General features: G+C 45.0%; 1 protein-coding gene across 1 annotated transcript; it reads left to right on the top strand.

Moving 5' to 3' along the window:
• The first annotated feature begins 9,703 nt into the window (after positions 1-9,703).
• On the top strand, positions 9,704-16,240 carry LOC130267677 (E3 ubiquitin/ISG15 ligase TRIM25-like). Its single transcript, XM_056517756.1, has 2 exons — positions 9,704-10,326; positions 13,323-16,240. Exon 2 carries the CDS (start codon positions 13,585-13,587, stop codon positions 15,181-15,183), a length of 1,599 nt encoding a protein of 532 aa, XP_056373731.1. The 5' UTR covers positions 9,704-10,326; positions 13,323-13,584; the 3' UTR covers positions 15,184-16,240.
• The last annotated feature ends 8,275 nt before the right edge of the window (positions 16,241-24,515 follow it).

Genomic DNA, 24,515 nt, shown 5'->3' with positions numbered 1-24,515 from the left:
GGCAGTCTGCTGTAAGGGGGCGTGCAAACCCCCGCATGGAGCGGTGGCCGACACACCCCCTCCATGTATCTCATAGAGATACATGTAGGAGGGGTGTCAGCCGCGGCTTCCTGCGGGGTCGGGCCTGTTTGGGCCCCATTCAGGAGATCTCGGGGGATCCCAGCGGTCGGACCCCCCCGTGATCTATAACTTATCCCCTATCCTTTAGATAGGGGATAAGTTATTTTTCACTGCACTACTCCTTTAACAAAGTCCCATCAAAACAAAAATGGTACCAATAAAAATTACAGATCACGGTGCATAAAATAAGCCTTCATAAAGCCCTGTTTTTGAGAAAAATAAGTGTTATAGGGGGTCAAAAGAGGATAATGTAACCCCTTCAGGGTATGTTCACAGGACCGCAACATTTGCGGTGTAAATCCTGATTTGGGCTTTTGCAAAAACATTAATCCTTCCAGTACTTATCAGCTACTGTATACTCCACAGGCAGTTGTGTAGTTCCTTTCAGTCTGACCACACTTCCTCTGGAGCATACAGCAGCTGATAAGTACTGGAAGGATTAAGATTTTTTAACAGAAGTAATTTACAAATCTGTTTTAACTTTCTGGCACCAGTTGATATGACTTTTTTTTTTTTTTTTTTTTCCACTGGAGTACCACTTGAATAAGTCTGGAATGCTTTTTACCTATTGTACTGATTCTGAGAATGTTTGTTTGTTTTTTTGTGACATTCTGCTTTATTATAGTGGTACATTTTTGATGATACTAAAAAAAAATTCATAAAAAATTTGACATTTTTTTGGTACAGTGGAATGTGGATATAAATAATTTTCATATTCACTGACTACTGTTCCAAAAACTTGGTAGACAAATTGGTAATATTTGTAACACAATTTGTGCCTGACTAAGGAAATACCCCATATGTGGCCCTAAACTGCTGCTTTGAAATACGACAGGGCTCAGAAGTGAGAGAGCGCCATGTGTATTTGAGGCCTAAATAAATGATTTGCATCGGGGTGGCTGACAGTTGCAGGGATCATACGGTAAAGTGGGTGTTATACAGAACTATCCCTTTAGATATAGACAGCAGAGTTCCCCCACCGTAGGTATAGGTGGCAGAGTTCCCCCACATCAGGTATAGGCAGCAGTGTTCCCCCACAGTAGGTATAGGCAGCAGAGTTCCCCAAATTAGGTATAGCAGCAGAGTCCCCCCCCCCCCCCCAACCCCCTTTCCCAGCACCAACATCCCCTCCCTAGGATGAGGAAAAAATTTTTTTTGCTCACCTGATTATGTCCCACGCAGTGATCTGCTCCGGAGTGCAGCAGGGGACCGCGTCTTCCATTCTCCACAGTACAGGTGCCGATGGGTGACATCATCAACTCCTGCACTGCGCAGTGGGGGTGGAGGTCATGTCTCCTCTCTGTGTAGGCCGCAGATACGGCTCACACAGAGAGAAGGCTTTCTGCTGTATGTGTGTGAGCCACGCATACAGCAAAAAGCAGCGCTGTCTGCCTGGGGATCCATGTCCTGGACCTTCAGCAGCGGCGGTGGGCCCTTTACCTGTCCGGGTCCTCGGACCACTTCCAAATGGACCGGCCGGTCAGTCCACCCCTGGCCACCATCAAAAAGTCCTTACTTAAAAAAAAAAAAAGCCAATTTCAGTGAGGCCTGTGCGGTCAATATGGATTCCTTGGCGGCCACCAAACCCAGGAATCTGTGGCTCATAATCGTCCGGAACTGGGATCCAGACGGGGTCACCTATATGGGGGGCAGGGAAAATTGTATGGGGGACAAGGTCACTAGTATCGGGGACAGGGAAAATTTATGGGGGGGCAGGTCACTAGTATGGGGGACAGGAAAATTGTATGGGGGGCAGGGAAAAATGTTGCTAGAATGAAGAAGAGTGGGGACTTCCTCTTCTCTCTTACTGGCGCACTCAGTGTCGGTGGCAAGCATGGCATTTGCTTCCTCTGCCGAAAATACCCTACAGTAGTGTTTCCCAAACAGGAGCCTCCAGGTGTTGCAAAACTAAAACTCTCCAGCATGCTTGCAAAGTCAAAGCCTGTCCAGCCATGCTGGGAGTTGCAGTTTTGAGGCTCCCTTTTGGAGAAACCCTGAACTACTACCCATTTCATTTTAATGGGGGGAGAAACTGTGTGAGGGTGTGTACATGTAATGTAATGTAGATAACAGCAGCCGTCCCAACCTGATCTTGGCACGGTTAGAATTGAGATCAGTAAATGTCAGGATGTACATGTATGTCCTGGTGCACCAAGTCCCAGGTGCCCAGGGTGCACCTGTATGCTCTGTGTCCCCCAGTGGTTAACCCCTTAAGGACCCTGGGTTTTTCCGTTTTTGCATTTTAGTTTTTTCCTCCTTACCTTTAAAAATCATAACTCGTTAAATTTTGCACCTAAAAATCCATGTGATGGCTTATTTTTTGCACCACCAATTCTACTTTGTAATGACGTCGGTCATTTTACCCAAAAATCTACGGCGAAAAGGGAAAAAAAATCATTGTGAGACAAAATTGAAAGAAAAACACCATTTCTCTATTGGATCCATTGGGGGACACAGACCATGGGTGTATGCTGCTGTCACTAGAAGGTTCGAAACTATGGCAACAAGAAATGTCGGCTCCTCCCAGCAGGGTATACCCACCCACAGGCACCTGAGGTAATCAGTTTTAGCTTAATGTCTAAGGAGGTGGACATGGTCTGGAGTACTCTCCAGACCAGGTCTTATGTTTTATTATTTTCCTAGTTAGGGATGTGTTAGATTTTTATTCTATTTTCTTTCCTGTTTTCAGGTGAGGATTCAGGAACTGCGGCTCACTGTTTCCCCATTGCGAGTAAGGGGGCACAGACATTGCGTATATGCGTTGTTCACCCCCTCTTGCCAACAGTCAGCGCCTGGGTTTGTACCTCATGGGTCCGGGTCACCCTATCTCCCTGCTCGCCTCGCTCGCACATGGTAGCCCGGCATGATGCAGGTTACAAAAGCTGGCTGAAGACTTCATAGGAAGACTTCATGAGGTAAGTTCTTCTGACTGAGGTGAGTATATTTCCCTTTCTCCCTTAGGTGCAGATTTGCAACATCTGGAGACCCTCAGTTTTTGGCCCACCTTTCTCTTGGGTCTAATGGGGCGTGCCTGGACAGGGGGTCCTTTATTACTGGGGTGAGCAGTGGCAGTTTGGAGGGGGCACAGCTTACTTCACTTTATTATATTTTATTTATATATATATATATATATATATAGATATATATATATATATATATATATATATATATATATCTGTGTGTGTGTGTGTGTGTGTGTGTTTTTTACATTGAAACGGCAGACACTTTCAGCAGCGGCTGCTGCCGGCGGCGTCTAGTCCGCTCAGTTCCCCATGGGAGCACATGCATTCGCATGTACGCTCGAGGCAAGGAGCAGGCACTATTACGGGACTTCTTGTTAATACTTCTCGGGGCGCGAACCGACCACCAATCAGCGCTGTGCATGCGATTATGGTGACAGGGGCCAATCAGCGGTGTCCTCTGCTCCTTACACGCCCCTCCCTTGCTATTGGCCGGCATTTCTCCTCTCTGACAGCCTGGAGACCACCACGAGTTTGAGTCCCGAGGTGGGACAGAGTGTTACAGTGTTGTTTTTTAATTTTAAAATATGCCTATTGTGGTCTATGGGGATCTCAAGGCATGTGAAACAGTAAGATAAGCAGACTGTATTAGCAACACAGTGGAATGGAACACAGTCTTGGGTGAGAGAGGCCCAGAACGGCCTCCCTCTAAACAGTTAACTGGAGTGTTAGCGACTCCTTTAATCTGTTAACACTGTATCTCTAAACTGTCTGGTTCTGCTTAACCACTTGTTCTGCCTGCTCCACTGCTCCCCCTGCTATTCTACCCCGGTTGTTCTTCCAGACCCGGTGGGCTCGGCCGCCCCTCCAGCCTGGGTTCCCTACCTCTCCCAGTCTATATCCGACTTGGCTCAGGTCTCCCGTTATGTGGTGACTGCCTTGGAGAGGCCCTCCCTACACCGGCCCTCCGGAGGGTCCCGCTCTCCCCCTATTCTGATGCTCTCACAGCATCATAGAGGTGTGTCATCTGACTCATCTCCCGAGTCTTCTGGCAGACACAGGTGCTCCCCTCGCAGGCATCGCCCCGTTACTCCGACCTGTAGCAAGAGTCGCTCCTCTAGAGAATGCTCCCGCTCTGGCTCTCCAGACCCGCGTACCAGGTCCGTCTCTCTCTCTTCCAGGGCCGCCTCACATGTTCCCATTCACCTGGAGAACTTGAGGAAGAAGTTTCTGATTCGGCCTCCGACTCAGAGGACTGCACGGATGTGCCTAATGTGGTGTACTCATTGGTTGCGGCCATAAGGGACACCTTCCTGCTAAAGGACCCAGGAACTTCGGACTTGGTCCAGAAGTTTCCTTTCATTGTGCCCAACCTCTTCTAGGGCTGCCTCACCTCATTCCCATTCACCTGGAGAACTTGTGGATGAGGTTTCTGATTCGGTCCCCGACTCAGAGGACTGCACGGATGTGTCTGATGTGGTGTACTCATTGGTTGCGGCCATAAGAGACACCTTCCATCTAAAGGACCCAGGAACTTCGGACTTGGCTCCAGAAGTCTCCTTTCTTCGTGCCCGACCGGCACCCAAGACTTTCAGCTCTCAAGCAAAATGTTACGCCCTGCTGGTATCCGCCTGGAGGCACCCTGACAAGAAGTTTCAGGAAACGAAGAAGGTTCAAGCATGGTATTCCTTCGCCAAGGACCTCATTGCTCACTGGACCTCCTCTCCAACTGTGGATCCGCTGGTCTCCCGCCTCTCTAAGGCACCTACCTGGCCATTGGCTAATGCAGCTGCCTTCAAGGATCCAGCAGACATGAAGGTGGAGGCTTTGGCAAATTTTGCCTTTTGAGGCAGCAGGTTCTTCCTGCTTTTGCTTCTGCCTGGGTGTCAAGGCCCTTTCACTATGGTCTCCCAACTTAATCTGGCTCTCCGATGCTCCGCAGATGGAGATTTTCTGTGTTCTGCTTCCATGCGCAGCCACTGTGTTGCCTTTGCCACAAGCTACCTGGTAGCCACCGTCCCTCCATGTGGCTTAAAGCCTGGCATGCGGACGCCACCTTCAGGAAGTGAGGCGACGGGCGGAAAAGAGTTCTTTATTACCTCTGGATAAGGCTCACAGAACCGCTTTCCGTCGTAAGTCCTCCTTCCGGTTCTGCGGACCTTTGGTACCAACAAAGGGTCCAGCCAGGCGCCTTCTCGGGAAGAGGGCTCCCTCCTTCCGAGCCCGTTCCTCCCGGAGGTCAGCTATCTGTTCCGGCCGTTTTGCGGCCCCATCAGGCACCCGTAGGCCTTCCTCGGCCTGAAGGGTCGCCCCGACCCGCCGACCTTTCTCGGGTGGTTGGTCGCCTCTTACTCTCCGGGATGCCTGGACCATGCAGCTCCTTTTTTTTTATCCAGGGAGTAATTGTCCCGCTTCCTTCAGGGGAACGTTTTCAAGGTTTGTTCCAACCTCTTTGTGGTCCCCAAGAAAGGCGTTTCTGTTCGTCCAGTCTTGGTTCTCGGGTATCTCAGCCAGCGTCTTGCTTTCCCATCCCGAATGGAGTCTCTCTGTTCGGTGCTGGCGTCCATGGTTCAAGGGGAGTTTTTCGTTCCTCGGTGGACTTAAAGGATGTCTGCCTCCACATCTGATTGTTTCCCGGTCTGCATCTGCTTTGGATTTCCGGACGGTCATTTTCTATTGTGGCTCTCCGTTTCGGTCTGGCCACTTCTCCGCGGACCTTTTACCAAAGTCCTGGCGCCTGTGATCGCCCTTTTACGGACAACTGTTGTTTCCGTGATTTTTTACTTGGACAACCTCCTGATCAGAGCCCCAGCCAGGGTCCAGATCCTGGAGAGTCTTAATCTCAACCTCCAGCCCTTGTCTCACTTTGGTTGGATGGTCAATTGGGATAAGTCCAACCGCTCTCATGGGGCTCCAGTTCTACTCGGCCTCTGCCTGCTTACGACTCCGCCGACCGATCGGATGACTCTCTTATCAAGAGTCCGATGACTTCAGCACCCTGCTCCAGTTTCCATTCGCTTTTGCATGGATGTCCTGGGTTGGTTGGCGGCGGGCGTGGAGGCCATGCCATTTACCCAGTTTCATCACAGACCTCTTCAACTGGGGATTCTCTTCCGGTGGGGCAGGTCTCCATTGTCTCTCGACCGCAAGATCATTCTATTTTGTCAGTCTTGTCGGTCCCTTCTATGGTGGCTTAGTTCCCCCCTGCTTTTTTTTCGGGAACGCTACTTCCTGCACCTCCCTGCCAGTCTGTCGGGCTGGGGAGGTGTTTTCAGGGACCGGCCGGTCTGGGGTCTTGGCCGCCCGAGAAGCCCTTTTCCCCTTCAACATTTTGGGGCCTAGGGCAATTCTTTCTTTGCTTACTTCTTGGGAAATTCCCTTATGGGCGGAACTCAGGTTTCCGGCCATCTCAGCTATCTTCAGTCCGGCCGTCCCTGGGATGTGGTCTTCTCGGCCGGTCCTCAGTCGTCCAAGGCCAGTGGTCCCTACATCCAGTGGGCTTTGCCCTACCTTATCTGTTTAGTGGTCAGGCTTTTCGGGGTCCTAAGGAAACTCACAGTGGGGCATTTCCGCCATTCTCGTGGCCCAGCCTGGCTCCGGCGGGCGTGGTACGTCGTCGTGGTCAGACTCCTGAACGACTGAACGCTGCGCCTTCCCTATCCTCCAGACCTCTTATCTCAGGTCTCCTGTGCCACCTCTATTTACCGTCTCTGCTTTTGATGGAGTGGCGGTTGAGACAGCAGTTCTGAGGACCTGCGGTTTCTCTTCCTAAGTGGTTCACACCATTCTGACGGTTCACTAGCCTTCCTCTGCAAGATTTACCACCAGACCTGGTGGTGTGAAACTCAGCCTTTTTCTCTGGTCATGGTTTTCCATTCCCGACCCCTTTCCAGTCAGGGCTGGCCCAAGGGTTGGTTTTCAGCTCCCTTAAGGGTCAAGGTTTGGCTCTTTCCATTCTGTTTTCAACGTCCTCTGGCGTTCAATTATCATGTCCGAACCTGGTTCAGGGAGTGGCACAAGCTGCCCCTCCTTATTAGTCCCTTTCTTTCCCTTGGGACTTATACTTGGTCTTAGGTGCCCTGCAAGGCGCCCCCTTTTGAACCTTTCAGGGACATTTCTCTTCGCCTCCTTCCCCGGAAGGTGGCATTCCTTAATGCTCTTACCTCTGTTAGGAGGGTGTCAGAGCTGGTAGCTCTGTTATGCCGTTCTTCCGTCCTGGTTGTATACCAGGACAAGTTGTTTTCCGACCAATAAGGACACTCATTTTCATCTGAATGAGGACATCGTCCTACCGTCCCTTTTGTCCGGCCCCTTCTCATCCTGGAAGCGTTTGTTCCAAATCTGGTTGTGGTGAGGGCTGTTCAGACTTATCTCTCAGTCACTCTTTCCTTTCGGCAGTGTGACTCCCCCTTTTTTGTTTCCCGGAAGGTTGTCGGACAGGACAACCTGCTTCTACGACCACTATTTTTCCGTGGATCCGGTCTACTATTTCGGGAGCTTACCGCTGCAAGGGGAAGATCCCACCCTTCAGGGTTTTGGCTCATTCCACCCGTTTTTCGGGGCATCCTGGGCCCTCCGCTACGTGGCTTCGGCCTTGCAGTTCTGTGAGACGTCCGCGTGGTCGTCTTTGCACTCTTTCTCAAGGTGCTACCAGATTCATACCTTCGCATCAGTTGATGCTACTCTGGGCTGTAAGATGTTGCAGACGGTGGTGGTCCTACAGTCCACCTGTCCGATTCCTTCCCCACCCAAGGGACGGCTTTGGTATGTCCCATGGTCTGTGTCCCCCAATGGAGCCGATAGAGAAAAGGAGATTTTTTATGCTTACCGTAAAATCTCTTTCTCGAAGGATCCATTGGGGGACACAGCTCCCACCCTTTTTTTCTGATGTTCCTACTTCAGTTATCTGTCCGAAGGTGTGTTCAGTTGCCTTTTCTTCTGATTGCTCGGACAGTTTGGGGTTTTCTCTTGACCTGTCGGTCTTCTCCTATTGCTCTGGGACTAAAACTGATTACTTCAGTTGCCTGTGGGTGGGTATACCCTGCTGGGAGGAGCCGACTTTTCTTGTTGCCATAGTGTCGAACCTCCTAGTGACAGCAGCATACACCCATGGTCTGTGTCCCCCAATGGATCCTTCGAGAAAGAGATTTTACGGTAAGCATAAAAAATCTCCTTTTTGTAACTTTTGGGGGCTTCCGTTTCTACACAGTACATTTTTTGGTACAAATGACACCTTCTCTTTATTCTGTAGGTCCATACAATTAAAATGATACCCTACTTATATTTTGTTTGATTTTTGATTTGATTTTGTTGTACTTCTGGAAAAAATCATAACTACATGCAGGAAAATTTATACGTTTAAAATTGTCATCTTCTGACCCCTATAACTTTTTTATTTTTCCGCATATGGGGCGGTATGAATTCTCATTTTTTGCGCCATGATCTGAAGTTTTTAGCGGTACCATTTTTGTATTGATTGGACTTTTTGATCGTTTTTTATTCATTTTTTTTCATAATATAAAAAGTGAGCTAACCGGCAACGTCTTAGTTTCACTATAGACGCGGCGATCAACTTTGAACGCTTCCTCTAAAGAGTTAATAGCGCGGCACCCCGATCAGTGCCGCGCGATATTAGCCACAGGTCCCGGCCGTGGCCCTGCGTTATAGAACGGGAGCGGACTCATGACATACATGTACGTCATGGGTCCTGTAGGGGTTAAGCATACTCATTTTCTTAAAAAAAAAAAAAAATTGCGGTTCACCATCGATTATTTGGTAAAACTAGAGATGTCATTACAAAGTTCAATTGGTCCCGCATAAAACAAGTCCTCATATGGCCCTGTGGGTGAAAGCTAAGAGTTATGGCTATTAAAGGGTAACTCTCATTAAAATTCATTTTTGCTATTGCACTCCTTATGGTAAATAAAGAAGCTTTTTTAAGCACAAATAAAACATAGAAAACTTTATTTTTTTTTTGAACCAAAGTACATCTTTTTTATTTACCATAAGGTGTGCAATAGCAAAAAAAGAAACACACACAAAAAAAAAAAAAAAAATAAGCTGCGTCCTCAAGGCCAAAACAAGCCACACCATTAGAGGGTTCATTGATTTGGCTGTATGAGGCCTTGTTTTGCGCATCAAATTTTTTTAGTTTTTTTGTGCAGACAGGCATTAAATATGAATTACTGTGAGCCGTGTGTGGTAGCCCAGTACGGGATGCTGTTACCCCGTACCTTCCCTGCCCTGTCCCAAGGACCCACTGCAGTGTTTCCCCCATTGTATAGTTATAGTTATGAGTTCACTGTACATGCTATAATAGCATAAGGAATGACGGTGGGGGTCGTGATCTTCTCCGAATAACCCGATCCCCGCCGGCATTCTTTATGCTAGTATAGCATGTACAGTGGTCTCCAAACTATGTGTCTCCAGCAGTGGCAAAACTACAACTCCCAGCATGCTCGGACAGCCTTTGGCTGTCTGGGCAAGCTGGGAGTTATAGTTTTGCCACCGCTGGGGAAACAATTTTTTTAGACCACTGTATGTGCTATACTAGCTGCAAAGCTCAGCCTATCCGGGCTAACTGTATAATGAGCTAATGCATATTTATAAGGGGCGGCTCGTAAAGCTGGGACAGGAGGAAGAAAACCCTCCTGTTGCATTGTGGGCAATAGTGACGTTTCAAGCCTAAGATGGCTGCCTAATGCTGCTCTATGGGCTCGAAAGTAACGCTAAATGAAATAACTACTGAGCTTCCTGTACTCAGCTCAGGAAGGAATTACAGATGAACAGTGAAGTAAAGTAAATGCAAGTATATGGGAAAATTATATAACTTTTGTTTTTGCTGTATGTGAAAAGAAATTGTTGTGCTCTGCAGTTCTCCTTTAACATTCATCCGTGTCTAAACAATCCCAGTCACCAATACTGATATCATTCTGTCTGTTATTTTGATTATACAGGACACAGACCAGACATAGTGCGGAATTCTCAGTACGAAACACGTTGTCCTTTATTGAAATAAAACGTATAATTTTTTTAGCCAGTAGCTCATGACTAGCACATATCATCCACAAATACATTAGAATTCTGGAGACCATCGCAGGTTGATTCCCATTGTTCTTCCTCTGGCATTCCTGGATTGTTTTACCATTACTTCCCCGAGTTCAATCAGACATGGAAGGGGGAAGGCCGCATTCTCCATATATGCAGAGGCTTTCAAGGTTGTTGTGTATAAAGCATAACAATATTGGTGAGTGTGTATTTGTCTTGTCTTCAGTTGACTTCACAATTCTAAGTAATATTCAGCACATGAAACACAACCAGTCTCTTTCTTCATGACTGATGAGTCTAAAATTCCCATTTTTTAACTACAATAACCTAGGCCCCTCCCCTTATGAATAAAAAGGCCAGACAGCATATTAACTTTTCTTAAATGGGTGGGGGTAGGCCACAGCATTTATTAATTCTTTTTTTTATAAATATAAACAAAATATAATTAACAAGGCACTTAAAACTTGGTCAAAGCTTGGCGGTGCTGCCACACCATTTTTCCGGTGCACAGGTGCAGGACCAGACTGACCACGAACAACGAACCAGCTGCAACGAGAAGGCTAGGATCCACAGAAAAAAACACCAGAAAAAACGGGAGGGCAATTTCCTGACGTTTTTGCATTTGAGTGGAAATGGCATATTTTTGAAATTTATTTCAAAATTTGTTGGGTACCAAAAAAAAAGGATGCAGTAGAGATAGGAAAAAATGTATTTAGCAGAATTTTTATAAAATTTTAATAAAGTGTGTGTGTTTAACTTTTTTCTCTCTATTTTTAATTTTTTTTAGGTAGTACTAATACTCCCAGCATGGAACAGACTGTTCCATGATGGGAGTAGTAGTACCTGTACTAATAGACATATCGCCCCGGGTGTCACTCCTGACACCAGATGCGATCGTCCATAATATAGCAGAGATGCGGAGCGACTCTATACAGCGCTCACATGTCTGCTCTGTACTCCGGCCGGCCAGTGATGTGAATAGAAATTCATATCACTCATTAATATTTTCCGCCCAGAGTGGGGATTGGCTGAGGGTGGCAGCCAATCACTGCTCTCAGAGGGAAATATGAATGAGTAAGTGGGCGGTCGGAGTATAGTGCATAGATGCGGAGCGCTGTAGAGAGCCGCTCCGCATCTCTGCAATAGATAGGACGATCGCATCGGGTGTCAGGAGTGACACCTGCTGTGATCTGTCCTTAGCTGCAGGTACTACTACTCACAACATGGAGCACACTTTGCTCCATGCTGGGAGCTGTAGTACCTGCATTAATAGACAGATCGCAGCGAGTCTCTTCTGACACCCGCTGTGATCCTCCTGTATAATGTATAGATGCGGCCGGCCGCTCTTCTTAGTCCCCTGCACTGACGTATATATACACCAATTCAGATTTCCCACAGAGAGTTGTGTTTGGCTGGAACCATCTGGCCAATCACAGCTCTCTGTGCGAAATATGAATAGGTGTGTATATATACGGCAGTGCAGGGGACCATAGAAGAGCAGCCGGCCGCATCTATAAATTATACAGAAGGATCGCAACAGACCCGGGGCGATCTGTCAATTAGTACAGGTACTACTACTGCCATCATGGAACAGTGTGTTCCATGCTGGGAGTGGTAGTACTACCTAAAAAATGTAAAAAAAATTATAAAAAGTGAAAAACAAATACACTACATTTTTATTATTGTCGGCTACATTTTTAGTGCCCTGCCTGCACGCATAAATTGATCCCTGTTTAAAAAATGTAAAAAAATTATGTAATAAAAGATACATTTCTTTAAATACAATTTTTTCCATCCCTACTGTATCTTTTTTTATTATTTTTTTTTAATGGTACCCTACGAAATTTTATTAAAAAAAGGTATCTCCATCACTTTTTTGGAATAGTCCAAAAAAGAATAAAAACCGCCTGCAAAAACGCCAAAGTTAAAACCCACATGGCGTTTTTCTTGGCATTTTTTTTTTACTCTCACAGACTTCTTTGGGAGCAAAACACCACGATTTCAGGGGAAAAAACACCATAGGCTCAACATGCTGCAATTTTGCAAAACCGCCAGGGAGCTGAAAAAGAGTAAAAAATGCCAAAAGGATTTAAAAAAAAAACGCCAAACTGAAAAATGCAAAGTGGAAAAATTATTTTGCGTTTTTTTTCATTGATTTACAGCTAACATCTTGCCAAAAAACATCATGGGGCAGAATTGGCATTTTTCGGAATTCCAGCCGAAGACAAACAACAAAAAATAAAACAAACAAACAGGGAGGGAGGGACAAAACCTCCAGGTCCCATACAGGGAGTGCAAATCACCTCAGAGGGGGTTTATATATAAGAGAGGAGGAGGGGAAAAAAACAGCAGCCCAGGAAAACAGTTGCAGCCCTTCATTGGCTGAGCTCCTAACTCTCACCCCCTCCCAACCAGAACAGCAGCAAAGGGGAGGGGGGGGGGCGGTTTGGGGAGCAGACCTGCTGGAGCCTAGAATTTAAAGGAGAACAGCTCATAAGTCAGTAGGCAAGCTGAGTTAACCACCGCTTACCCATTCAGTCCAGTGCTTGTACATTACCGGGAGGAACGATATACCGATACCTACCTGTTCACCCAAAAGGGTGGCTGATATTAAAAGATTCTCTATATGCCAGTACTCTATAGCTAAAAAGTCTAAACAAAAAATTCCACTATAGGATAAATAAAAAATCAATCATTTTAAAAAATTGTCACTTTCTAAAAACAACACAGACATTTTACAATATATAAAATTTATTATAAGGATTATTTGAGCCCCACTCTAAAGGTTTATAAAAAATACACAAGAGTTACAACCAGTAGAATAAACTTACAACCTCACAATTGGGATTTATATCATTTATGATATTTGGTGTAGGACATTAAAAAGAAATACAGTAAAAATGTTTTCTTTCCCACATCACATGCCATCACCGTGACCATAAAATGATGACCGGTTACTTCTTTTTACATTCGGAAGACAGCAAAACTGAAATTGGTCCCTTCTTTCCAAACCACTCATTCTGCCCGATTTCCCTATGTCCCTCGACCCTGAATGAATCTAACCCTCATCTCTAAAGGAAATGGTTTTATTCCAAAAGATTGTTCAAAAAGAGAAAAAAAGCAGTTGGGATGTACAAGTTTCCCAGATGCATAGTGGTGAATGTTTTTTAATGTGATAATGATCTTATATTTCAGAGTTTCCCTTATTTAGTGCTGAATATTCCTGACTGGTACTATAAGAAAATTAACTACAAGTAACAACTCGGCTCTTTAGATGTGATCACAATGTAGGCCCTAAACCTCCAGCAGATAGAATATATTACTATGACAAGTGTCCACGAACAGGTTAATAGTGACTGATCCTGTGCTGCCCCGCCCTGTGGAGACAAGTGTAAACCCGCCCTCTGGTTTCTGAGCAGGAGAGAGCTGTTGTTTCCTTTCTCTCCTCCTGTTAGCCATGGCATCTTCTGCTCTGAGAGACGAACTGGACTGTTCCATCTGTCTGAACACTTATACAGATCCTGTAATGCTGAGATGTGGACACAACTTCTGCCGGGTCTGTATTGATCATGCACTGGATGCACAGGACCAGTGTGGAGTTTATTCCTGTCCTGAATGCAGAAAAAGGTTTACACAGCGGCCGGCATTGATCAGGAACATCGTTCTGAGGAAAATAATGGAGAACTTCCTGGTTACTCATCCAACACCGACAGAAACCGGGATCTTCTGCACTTACTGTGTGGACTCTCCTGTCCCTGCTGTGAAGTCCTGTCTGCACTGTGAGGCTTCTCTGTGTGATAAACATCTAAGAACTCACAACAAGTCACCAGAACACGTCTTGTCTGAGCCCAGAACTTCTCTGGAGAACAGGAAATGTTCTGTCCATAAGAAGGTCCTGGAATATTACTGCAATGAGGATGCTGCTTGTATCTGTAGGTCCTGCTGTCTGATTGGTGAACACAATGGACATAAGATGGAGTCACTAGATCAGGCCTCTAAAAACAAGAAGAAGAAACTGAGAAATGTTCTCCAGAAGCTGATCACAAAAAGAGGGGAGACTGAGAAAAGAGTCCAGAGTCTGGAGGAGCACAGAAGAAAAGCTCAAGAGAAATCATCTGGAGAAGCGGAGAGAGTCACTGCCCTGTTTCTAGACATGAGGCGACGGCTGGACGACCTGGAGAAGAAGGTCCTGAGTGAGATCTCCAGGCAGGAAAAGGAAGAGTCACTGTCACTGTCTGCTCTGATCCATCAGCTGGAAATAAAGAAGGACGAGCTGTCCACGAAGATGAGACACATTGAGGAGCTGTGTAACATGACGGATCCACTGACTGTCTTACAGGAACCAGACACAGGTGACTTGTGTGATCCTGAGGAGGGGGGAGGGGATGAGGACACAGGGGGACATGATCAACAGCCCCATGATGTAGATGATCTGGATATGACTGTGATCTCAGACACATTCCACACATTATGTGACATAATATCAGGTATAAGGTTCTCTGTGGAGGATCCTACAAATATATTACTGGATGTAAACACGGCTCATAATACTCTCCATATATCAGACGACCTGAAAACTGCAACATGGACAGTAAAGAAACAGAATCGTCCAGAAACAGCAGAGAGATTCCAGAAATATTCTCAGGTGATGAGCAGAAGGAGATTTACCTCAGGACGACATTACTGGGATGTGGAGAGCAGTAAATCAGGGGATTGGATTGTGGGGATGTGTTATCCCAGTATAGACAGGAGGGGAGATCAGTCATCAATTGGAGATAATAACAAGTCCTGGGGTTTGGAGAGGTATGATGAAGAGTATTCAGTGAAACATGACAGAAAAAAGATCCAGTTACCTTACAAGATCTCCAGTGATAAAGTAAGGATATATCTGGATTATGGGGCCGGGCAGCTGTCCTTTTATGAGCTGTGTGACTCCATCAGACACTTACACACCTTCACCACCACCTTCACCGAGCCCCTTCATGCTTTAATATTAATATGGGAAGGTCCTATAAAGATATTAGGGGGAGGTAGAAACTGGAAGAAACCATCATAACCTTAGAAACTGCTGAGAGAAACCAAAATTCTGATTGGTGGATTATTTAGCCAATGGGATGAATGAGAAGGCGGGGCTACAGGTGATAATTCCTATATGGCAGACGTCCTTATGACTAGATCACATGGTCTCATTGATGACACATCTATATATTGGGGTAATCAGGTGTTTAGAGGATTATTTATGACTTAATAATATTAACCCTTAACATCTTATCCCCTATCCAAAGGATTGCTGGGGATCCTCCTGCTGCACCCCACCGTCATCACTGCTCAGAGCGAACTCGCTCTGTGTCTGATGATGGGCGATACAGGGGCCGGAGCACAATGCTCCAGCCCCTGTATCGCCTGTCATCAGGCACAGAGGAAATTTCAACTTTTGTGTTTTATTTTTCTCCACACCTTCTAAGAGCCATAACTCTTTCTTTAATTTTTCCATCCATAGACCCATATGAGGGCTTGTTTTTTGCGTGACTAATCGTTCTTTGAAATGACAGCTTTCATTTTACCATGAAATATACGGAGCAACCAAACAAATATTATTAGGGGGGGGGGGATTCATAAGAAACTGCAATTTTGAAAATTTTGGGTGCTTTGGCTTTTAAGCAGTGTACTTTATGGTAAAAATGTTATTTTCTCTTTATTCTGTGGTCAATACAATTAAAACAATACCTAATTCATATAGTATTTCTATTATGTAAGTAAGTAGATTTTTCCTTAACAAAATCAAAATGCCTAAAATTGCCCTTTTCTGACTCCTCTAATTTTATTTGTCTGAATATGGGGATTTATGAGAGCTAGTTTTTTGTTGCAGTGATCTCTTGCTTTTATTGGCATCCTCTTTGTTTTGAAGGGCCTTTTTGATAATTTTTTATTTTGTTCTGATATATGATGTGATAAAAAAATCAGTATTTTTCAGTGTTTGCTTGTTTTTTTACGTTTACTCTGTTTTATTGTGCGGGATTAAAAAAGTTATATTTTAATAGTTTAGACAGCCACACGCGACTATAACAAATATGTTTATTTAATTTTGTTGTAAAAAACAGAAAATAAGGATGATTTTATTTTCATTAAGGGAATGGGTTTTTATATAATTACTTTTTGTTATTTTTTTCTTTACATTCTTTAACCCGTTGGGGACGGAGGGTGTATGGATACGCTCTCGCATCCCGTCCCTTAAGGACGGAGGGCGTACCTGTACGCCCTCCGCATTTCTGATCACCGCCGCTCGCCGGGTGGTGATCGGACCAGGATGACTGCTGAAATCATTCAGCAGGCATCCCATACCAATGCCCAGACCCCCCCATTTTGGCGATCGCCGCAAATCGCCGGTCGAATTTACACTGGCGATTTGCGGCTATTCTGGGTCATACGGGTCTACGGTGACCCGGTAAATTAGGGGGATCGGGGTTGTCCAAGACAACCATGATCCCCCCGAAGGGATAGGAGTGAGGTGGCAGGGGTGCCACCCCTCCTATCCCTGCTGTTGGTCATCTGGAAGTGACGACCAATAGCAGATCGGGGGCGGGGGTGGGGGGGTTAACTTTCGGTTTTTCCGTTCTGCCCACTGACAATAGGTGGGGCAGAATGGGGAAACCGAGGGACCTGCGCCGAAGGTTCACTTACCTATTGGCACAGGCGACGATCGGCTGCGGTGATCGGCGGCAGAAGAGGATGGCGATGCGGCTCCCTGGATCCTACGGAAGCTGGTGAGTTGCCTAGCAACCTCTGGAGGGCTACAGTTTGAGACCACTATATAGTGGTCTCTAAACTGTAGCCCTCCAGATGTTGCAAAACTACAACTCCCAGCATGCCCAGGTTCCCCCCCCCCATGTGAATGTACTGGGTACATTCACACGGGCGGGTTTACAGAGGGTTTCCGGCTTCAAGTTTGAGCTGTGGCAAATTTCCCACCGCAGCACAAACTCCTAGCGGGAAACTCACCGTAAACCGCCGCCAGTGTGAATGTACCCTAAAAACACTACACTACATTACACTAAAACATATTAAAATACACCCCCTTACACTGTCCCCCCCCCCCAATAAAAATGAAAACGTATCGTACGGCAGTGTTTCCAAAATGAAGCCTCCAGCTGTTGCAAAACAACAACTCCCAGCATTTCCGTAATTTTTCATTTGCACATCCCACTGTTCCAAAGATCTGTCGGACGCCAGTGGGGTGTAAATGCTCACTGCACCCCTTATTAAATTCTGTGAGGTGTGTCGTTTCCAAAATAGGGTCACATGTGGGGGGGTTCACTGTTCTGGCACCACGGGGGCTTTGTAAACGCACATGGCCCCTGACTTCCATTCCAAACAAATTCTGTCTCCAAAAGCCCAATGGCTGTCCTCCTCTTCTGAGCATTGTAGTGCGCCAGCAGAGCACTTGACGTCCACACAAGGGGTATTTCCATACTCAGAAGAAATGGGGTTACAAATTTTGGGGGTCATTTTCTCCAATTACCCATTGTAAAAATGTAAAATTTGGGGGAAAAACTGAATTTTAGTGAAAAAAAAATGTTTTTTAGTTACACAGCCAACTTTCACAAAAAAGTTGTCAAACACCTGTGGGGTGTTAAGGCTCACTGTACCTCTTGTTACGTTCCTTGAGGGGTGTAGTTTCCAAAATAGTATGCCATGTGTATTTTTTTTTTTTTTTTTTTTTTGCTGTTCTGGCACCATAGGGGCTTCCTAAATGCGACATGCCCCCCAAAAACCATTTCAGCAAAATTTGCTTTCCAAAAGCTAAATGTGACTCCTTCTCTTCTGAGTATTGTAGTTCTCCCGCAGGACATTTTACGTCCTAACATGGGGTATTTATATACTCAGAAGAGATGGGGTTACAAATTTTGGGGGGCATTTTCTCCCATTACCCTTTGTAAAAATGATAAATTTGGGGGGAAAACTGCACTTTAGTGAAATTTTTTTTTTTTCCATTTACACATCCGACTTTAATGAAACGTCGTCAAACACCTGTGGGATGTTAAGGCTCACTGGACCCCTTTTTACGTTCCTTGAGGGGTGTAGTTTCCAAAATGGTATGCCATGTGGGGGTTTTCTGCTGTTCCGGCACCATAGGGCCTTCCTAAATGTGACATGCCCTCAAAAACCATTTCAGCAAAATTCACTCTCCAAAATCCCATTGTCGCTCCTTCCCTTCTGAGCCCTCTACTGAGCCCGCCTAACACTTGACATCCACATATGAGGTATTTCCTTACTCGAGAGAAATTGGGTTACAAATTTTGGGGGGCTTTTTCTCCTATTACCCATTGTAAAAAATAAAAAGCTGGGTCTACAGGAACATGCGAGTGTAAAAAATGAAGATTTGAATTTTCTCCTTCACTTTGCTGCTATTCCTGTGAAACACCTAAAGGGTTAACAAACATTCTGAATGTCATTTTGAATACTTTTAGGGGTGTAGTTTTTATAATGGGGTAATTTATGGGGTATTTCTAATAAGTAGGCCCTTCCAATCTACTTCAAAACTGAACTGGTCCCTGAAAAATTCTGATTTTGAAAATTTTGTGAAACATTGGAAAATTGCTGCTATACTTTGAAGCCCTCTGATGTCTTCCAAAAGTAAAAACATGTCAACTTTAGGATGCAAGCATAAAGTAGACATATTGTATATGTGAATCAATATATCATTTATTTGGAATGTCTATTTTCCTTACAAGCAGAGAGCTTCAAAGTTAGAAAAATGCTAGATTTTCAATTTTTTCATGAAATTTTTGAATTTTTCACCAAGAATTGATGCAAGTATCGACAAAATTTTACCACTAACAAAAAGTAGAATATGTCACGAAAAAACAGTCTCAGATTAAGAATGAAAAGTAAAAGCATCCCAGAGTTATTAATGCTTAAAGTGACAGTGGTCAGAATTGCAAAAAATGCTCCTGTCCTTAGGGTTATAATGGGCTCCGTCCCCAAGGGGTTAAGCCCCTATTATATGCAATTATTAGATTGCATTTACTGTTTAATGTTATGCTATTGCAGGCAGCTGGAGAAAGGTAAGGGGACCCTCTGCCACCATTTTACCTTATTGGACCACCGCAATTATGTCTATTAAGACTCCTAGAGAGAGAGCGTCACTGCCAAGCCCCTTGTGATGTCACACAATGCCCCCTCACGGACTGCCAAGATCCCTCCCATAGACTTGCATTGAGGGGGAGTAGCGTGATGTCACGAAGGGCATGGTCTTGACATCATGACTCCCGCCACATGCACCCAGTGTTCTAAACGAACACCGGGTGCTGCACAGAGATTGTGCGGATCCCAGCTGCAGGACCCCCGTGATGAGACATCTTATCCCCTATGCTTTGGATAGGGGATAAAGATGTCTAGGGGCGGAGTACCCCTTTAAGGGGCAAATATAAAATTATGCTATAAGTGGAGGTGACGAGCGAGTGAGGGATTGTTTCACATGTATCCAAGCTAGATCCATATGTCAGATACAAATGGGTAGGGATCGACCGATATTGGCCGATATTCACGATTTTGGACATTATCGGTATCGGCAATTACCTTGCCGATATGCTGATAATGCCACGCCCCCCCGCCTTCCCGGCCAGAGACCACTGCCGCTGCCCCATGCCTCCCCCATCCCCGGTTTTATAATTACCTGTTCCCGGGGTCCGCGCTACTTCTGGCTCCTGCAACATCCTCCGGCGTTCTGCGCGCTGTGCAGCGCAATGATGAGTGAAGTCCTCAATGCGACATTATCATCAGTGCACACAGTAACAGCTCAGGACGCCGCCGGAGCCAGGGCCCTGGGAACAGGTAAATGTAAAACCAGGGATGGGGGAGGCAATGGGTTGGTGGCATCCACAAAACGGTGGTGGTTGGACTAGGGAGGACCCCAGGACAGAAGCAGGCAGCGGTGGCGGTCTCTGGCACCGCAAAAGCTGCTGCAGTTCATTGACTTAAAGCGCCCGCTTTAAATCATTGATCTGCGGGGCATTGGAGGGGCAAAATAGCCGATAACTTATACAGGAATATTGGTATAAGTTATCGGCTATCGGCCTGAAAGGTTGCAGATTATCAGTATCGGCCCTAAAAAAAACGATATCGGTTGATCCCTACAAATGTGTATCACAAGGTGGGGGATAAATATGATGTGTTACAATATTAATTCAATGTAATTACAGATGGTACTAACACTCAGAGCTGACCGAGCACATGCTATCTATTCTAATACTCTGCATTCGTGTGTATAAGCAATAAATCTATACTGTTATAATAAACCTTGTGAGTCCTCCTGCTATTGCCTGAACAAGAATTAACCCCTTTAGGACACAGCCCATTATGACCTTAAGAACCAGAGCATTTTTTGCACATCTGAACACTGTCACTTTAAGCATTAAATAACTCTGGGACGCTTTTACCTATGAATTTCATTCTGAGAATGTTTTTTCATGACATATTCTACTTATTCTACTTTAACATAGTGGTAAATTTTCATTGATACTTGCATAATTTCTTGGTGAAAAATGCCCAAATTTCATGAACAATTTGAAAATTTTGCGTTTTTTTTTTACTTTGAAGCTCTCTGCTTGTAAGGAAAATAGACATGCCAAATAAATTATATATTGATTTACATATAAAATATGTCTACTTTATGTTTGCATCATAAAGTTGACATGTTTTTACTTTTGAAAGACCTCAGAGGGCTTCAAAGTTCAGCAACAATTTTCCAATTTTTCACCAAATTTTTAAAATCTGAATTTTTCAGGTACCAGTTCAGTTTTGAAGGGCCTTCATATTAGAAATACCCCATAGATGACCCCATTATAAAAACAGCACCCCTCAAAGTATTCAAAATGACATTCAGAAAGTGTGTTAACCCTTTAGGTGTTTCACAGGAATAGCAGCAAAGTGAAGGAGAAAATTCAAAATCTTCATTTTTTACACTTGCATGTTCTTTAATTCTTTTGAATTTTTACAAGGGGTAAAAGGAGAGAAATCCCCCAAAATTTGTAACCCAATTTCCCTGGAGTAAGGAAATACCTTATATGTGTACAGTCATGGCCGTAAATGTTGGCACCCCTGAAATTTTTCAAGAAAATGAAGTATTTCTCACAGAAAAGGATTGCACACGTGTTTTGCTATACACATGTTTATTCCCTTTGTGTGTATTGGAACGAAACCAAAAAAGGGAGGGAAAAAAAGCAAATTGGACATAATGTCCCACCAAACTCCAAAAATGGTCTGGACAAATTTATTGGTACCCTTTCAAAATTGTGGAAAAATAAGTTTGTTTCAAGCATGTGATGCTCCTTTAAACTCAACTGGGGCAAGTAACAGGTGTTGGCAACATAAAATCACACCTGAAAGCAGATAAAAATGAGAGAAGTTCACTTAGTCTTTGCATTGTGTGTGTGTGCCACACTAAGCATGGACAACAGAAAAAGAACAGAACTGTCTGAGAACCTAAATTGTGGAAAAATATCAATCTCAAGGTTACAAGTCCATCTCCAGAGATCTAGATTTGCCTTAGTCCACAGTGCGCAACATTATCAAGAAGTTTGCAACCCATGACACTGTAGCTAATCTCCCTGGGTGTGGACGGAAGAGAAAAATTGATGAAAGATGTCAACAGAAGAATAGTCTGGATGTTGGACAAGTAGCCCCAAACAAGTTCCAAAGATATTCAAGCTGTCCTGCAGGCTCAGGGAGCACCAGTGTCAGCACGAACTATCCGTCTACATTTAAATGAAATGGAACGCTATGGCAGGAGACCCAGGAGGACCCCACTGCTGACACAGAGACATAAAAAAGCAAGACTACATTGTGCCAAAATGAACTTGAGTAAGCCAAAATCCTTCTGGGAAAACATCTTGTGGACAGATGAGACCAAGATAGAGCTTTTTGGTAAAGCACATCACTCTACTGTTTACCGAAAATGGAATGAGGCCTACAAAGAAAAGAACACAGTAGCTACAGTGAAATATGGTGGAGTTTCAATGATGTTTTGGGGTTGTCTTACTGCCTCTGGCACTGGGTGCCTTGAATGTGTACAAGACATCATGAAATCTTAGGATTACCAATGGATTTTGGGTTGCACTGTACAGCCCAGTGTCATAAAGCTGAGTTTGCGTCTGAGATCTTGGGTCTTCCAGCAGGACATTGACCCCAAACATACGTCAAAAAGCACCAACAAATGGATGGCAACAAAGCACTGGAGAGTTCTAAAGAGGCAGCAATGAGTCCAGATCTAAATCCCATTGAACACCTGTGGAGAGATGTTAGTTAAAATTGCTGTTGGGAAAAGGTGCCTTCCAATAAGAGAGACCTGGAACAGTTTGCAAGGGAAGAGTGGTCCAACATTCAGGCTGAGAGGTGTAAGAAGCTTATTGATGGTGTGAGGCCCAAGGCCTGATTATGGAAACGTACATGTGTTTTATAATTGCATCTATGTATAAACTAAGACCTGGGGGGGGTGGGGGGGGGGAGTGAGGGGTCATTCAGACGGTGTATCCTGTGTTTTTGTGTATTGCGTCTTATTGGGGGTCTGGCTGTATGTTTACATCTCCTTTGAAGTCATGCACTCTGGTCCCATCATATAATCAACCAGATAAGAGGGCCAGGAAGAGAGATACCCCCCTGATGGGATCAGAGGGGAGGGTGGAATGGAGTCTCCCTCCAAAAAGGAGATATATAATATTTAAACAATGCTAGACTAAAAGTTGGTGTTCAATGCTGTGGAACAAGCTGACAAGACCATCCTAAGAACAGCTGGAACTCTCTCATGGACTGATACCATCATGCTGTAAGAACTTCATCTTTTGTTTTCTGAATTTGCCTTGCTCAACTCTTTATATATTTTTATACCTGTGTGTCATTTGTTTCTGTATTTTTATATAGTCAGCACTGTGATACCTTTTATCAGATTAAATGTTTAATTAATCAGCTCTGGTTTTTGCTCTCTAAATATATGAGCTCACCTTTCTGAAGGCAGCTCTGGTGGAAACACGTATCTAAGGATTAATTTGGTGACTTGCTGGGACTAGTAGTGGATACCCAGAGGTCTGGCGGCTTTAACCCTTGCACCATCACACTCTCTCTAATGTCTTGGCTGGACCGATACGGTGTGATCGTGACAACTGGTGGCAGTGTCGGGATATATTTAGAGATTTTTAGTGCTTGCTGGATTTTACGTGTAAGGAAATCTTAGCACTAAAAAGAAATTGCATACATATTCTTGTGTGTAAATTCCAAAGACAGAGCTCAGTGCTGGTTTAAAAGACATACAAAAAGAGTGCAAGACAGTTCTGTCCTCCCCATCTCCTGTTTTACCTCCTCTGTCTCATCTCGGAAATATGGAAGCATATCGCAAGCAGTCCAAGCCTGCACTGGAGCTAATTTGCCAAGAAAAGGAGATCCCTACTGCAGGAAAGAACAAGGAACAACTTATTACTGATCTTGTGGAGTATGATGCCCGTGTAGAAGGGCTGAGTGACATGAGACAAAGTCCTACAGCTGGAACCGCCATCCAAGGACTGATATCTCGTGGGGAATACAACATTACTCCCCATCAGGACAGTACTCCACATGAGGCCTTGGACTCTTATATGCGGACTGCCTTACATAACCTTGGGAATATGGATACCAATATGAAACTCCAACTGCTTCTCCAGTACCAAACGGCAGAGAGAGAGGCACAGGCACGAGTGGCAGAGAGAGAGGCACAGAGAAGAGCTGCAGAGAGAGAGGCACAAGCCGCAGAAAGAGAGGCCCAGCGAAGGCATGAACTGGAGGTTCTGAGGCTGAGAGGGGATGCTTCATCCGCACAGAGTGATGTGCAGGATCAAGGAGACCACAAACCCCGCTTGGAACATTTCCCCATGTTGGAGAAAGCTGGTGATCTGGATGTGTTCCTGATGGGATTTGAAAAGGTTTGCCGGCAGTTCCATCTACCTAAGGAACAGTGGGCACGATATCTAACCCCACGGCTGTGAGGGAAAGCTCTGGATGTGTTTGCTTTGCTTCCCTCTGAGAGTGACCAGGACTATGAGGCAATAAAATCTGCCCTGCTAAAAAGTTTTAATCTAACTCTAGAGGCTTATTGGAAAAAGTTTCGGACTTTGCAACAAAGTGCCACAGAAAGCTGCACTGAACATGTAGGTCAGCTAAGGACTGCATTCAGGCAATGGACTGGGGGCCTACAAGTCACTACCTATGAGGCCCTGGAGGACTTGATGGTCCTGGATCAGTTTCTCCAAACACGGAGCTTTGAAGCCAGAGAGTGGATTTTGGACCGCAAGCCCAAGACAGCCATGGAAGCAGCAGAACTTGGAGATGACTTTGCCAACAACCGGGCACCAACAGCAAAGC

Source organism: Hyla sarda, chromosome 4 (genome assembly GCF_029499605.1).
Source record: "Hyla sarda isolate aHylSar1 chromosome 4, aHylSar1.hap1, whole genome shotgun sequence".
NCBI classification, from domain to species: Eukaryota; Metazoa; Chordata; class Amphibia; order Anura; family Hylidae; genus Hyla; species Hyla sarda.
Note: the sequence above shows the minus strand (reverse complement) of the source record. Positions and strands in the feature narration are given on the sequence as shown.

What these genes read in the sequence shown, in the direction of transcription:
- LOC130267677 (XM_056517756.1), top strand. Translation starts at nt 13,585, where the DNA reads ATGGCATCTTCTGCTCTGAGAGACGAACTGGACTGTTCCATCTGTCTG.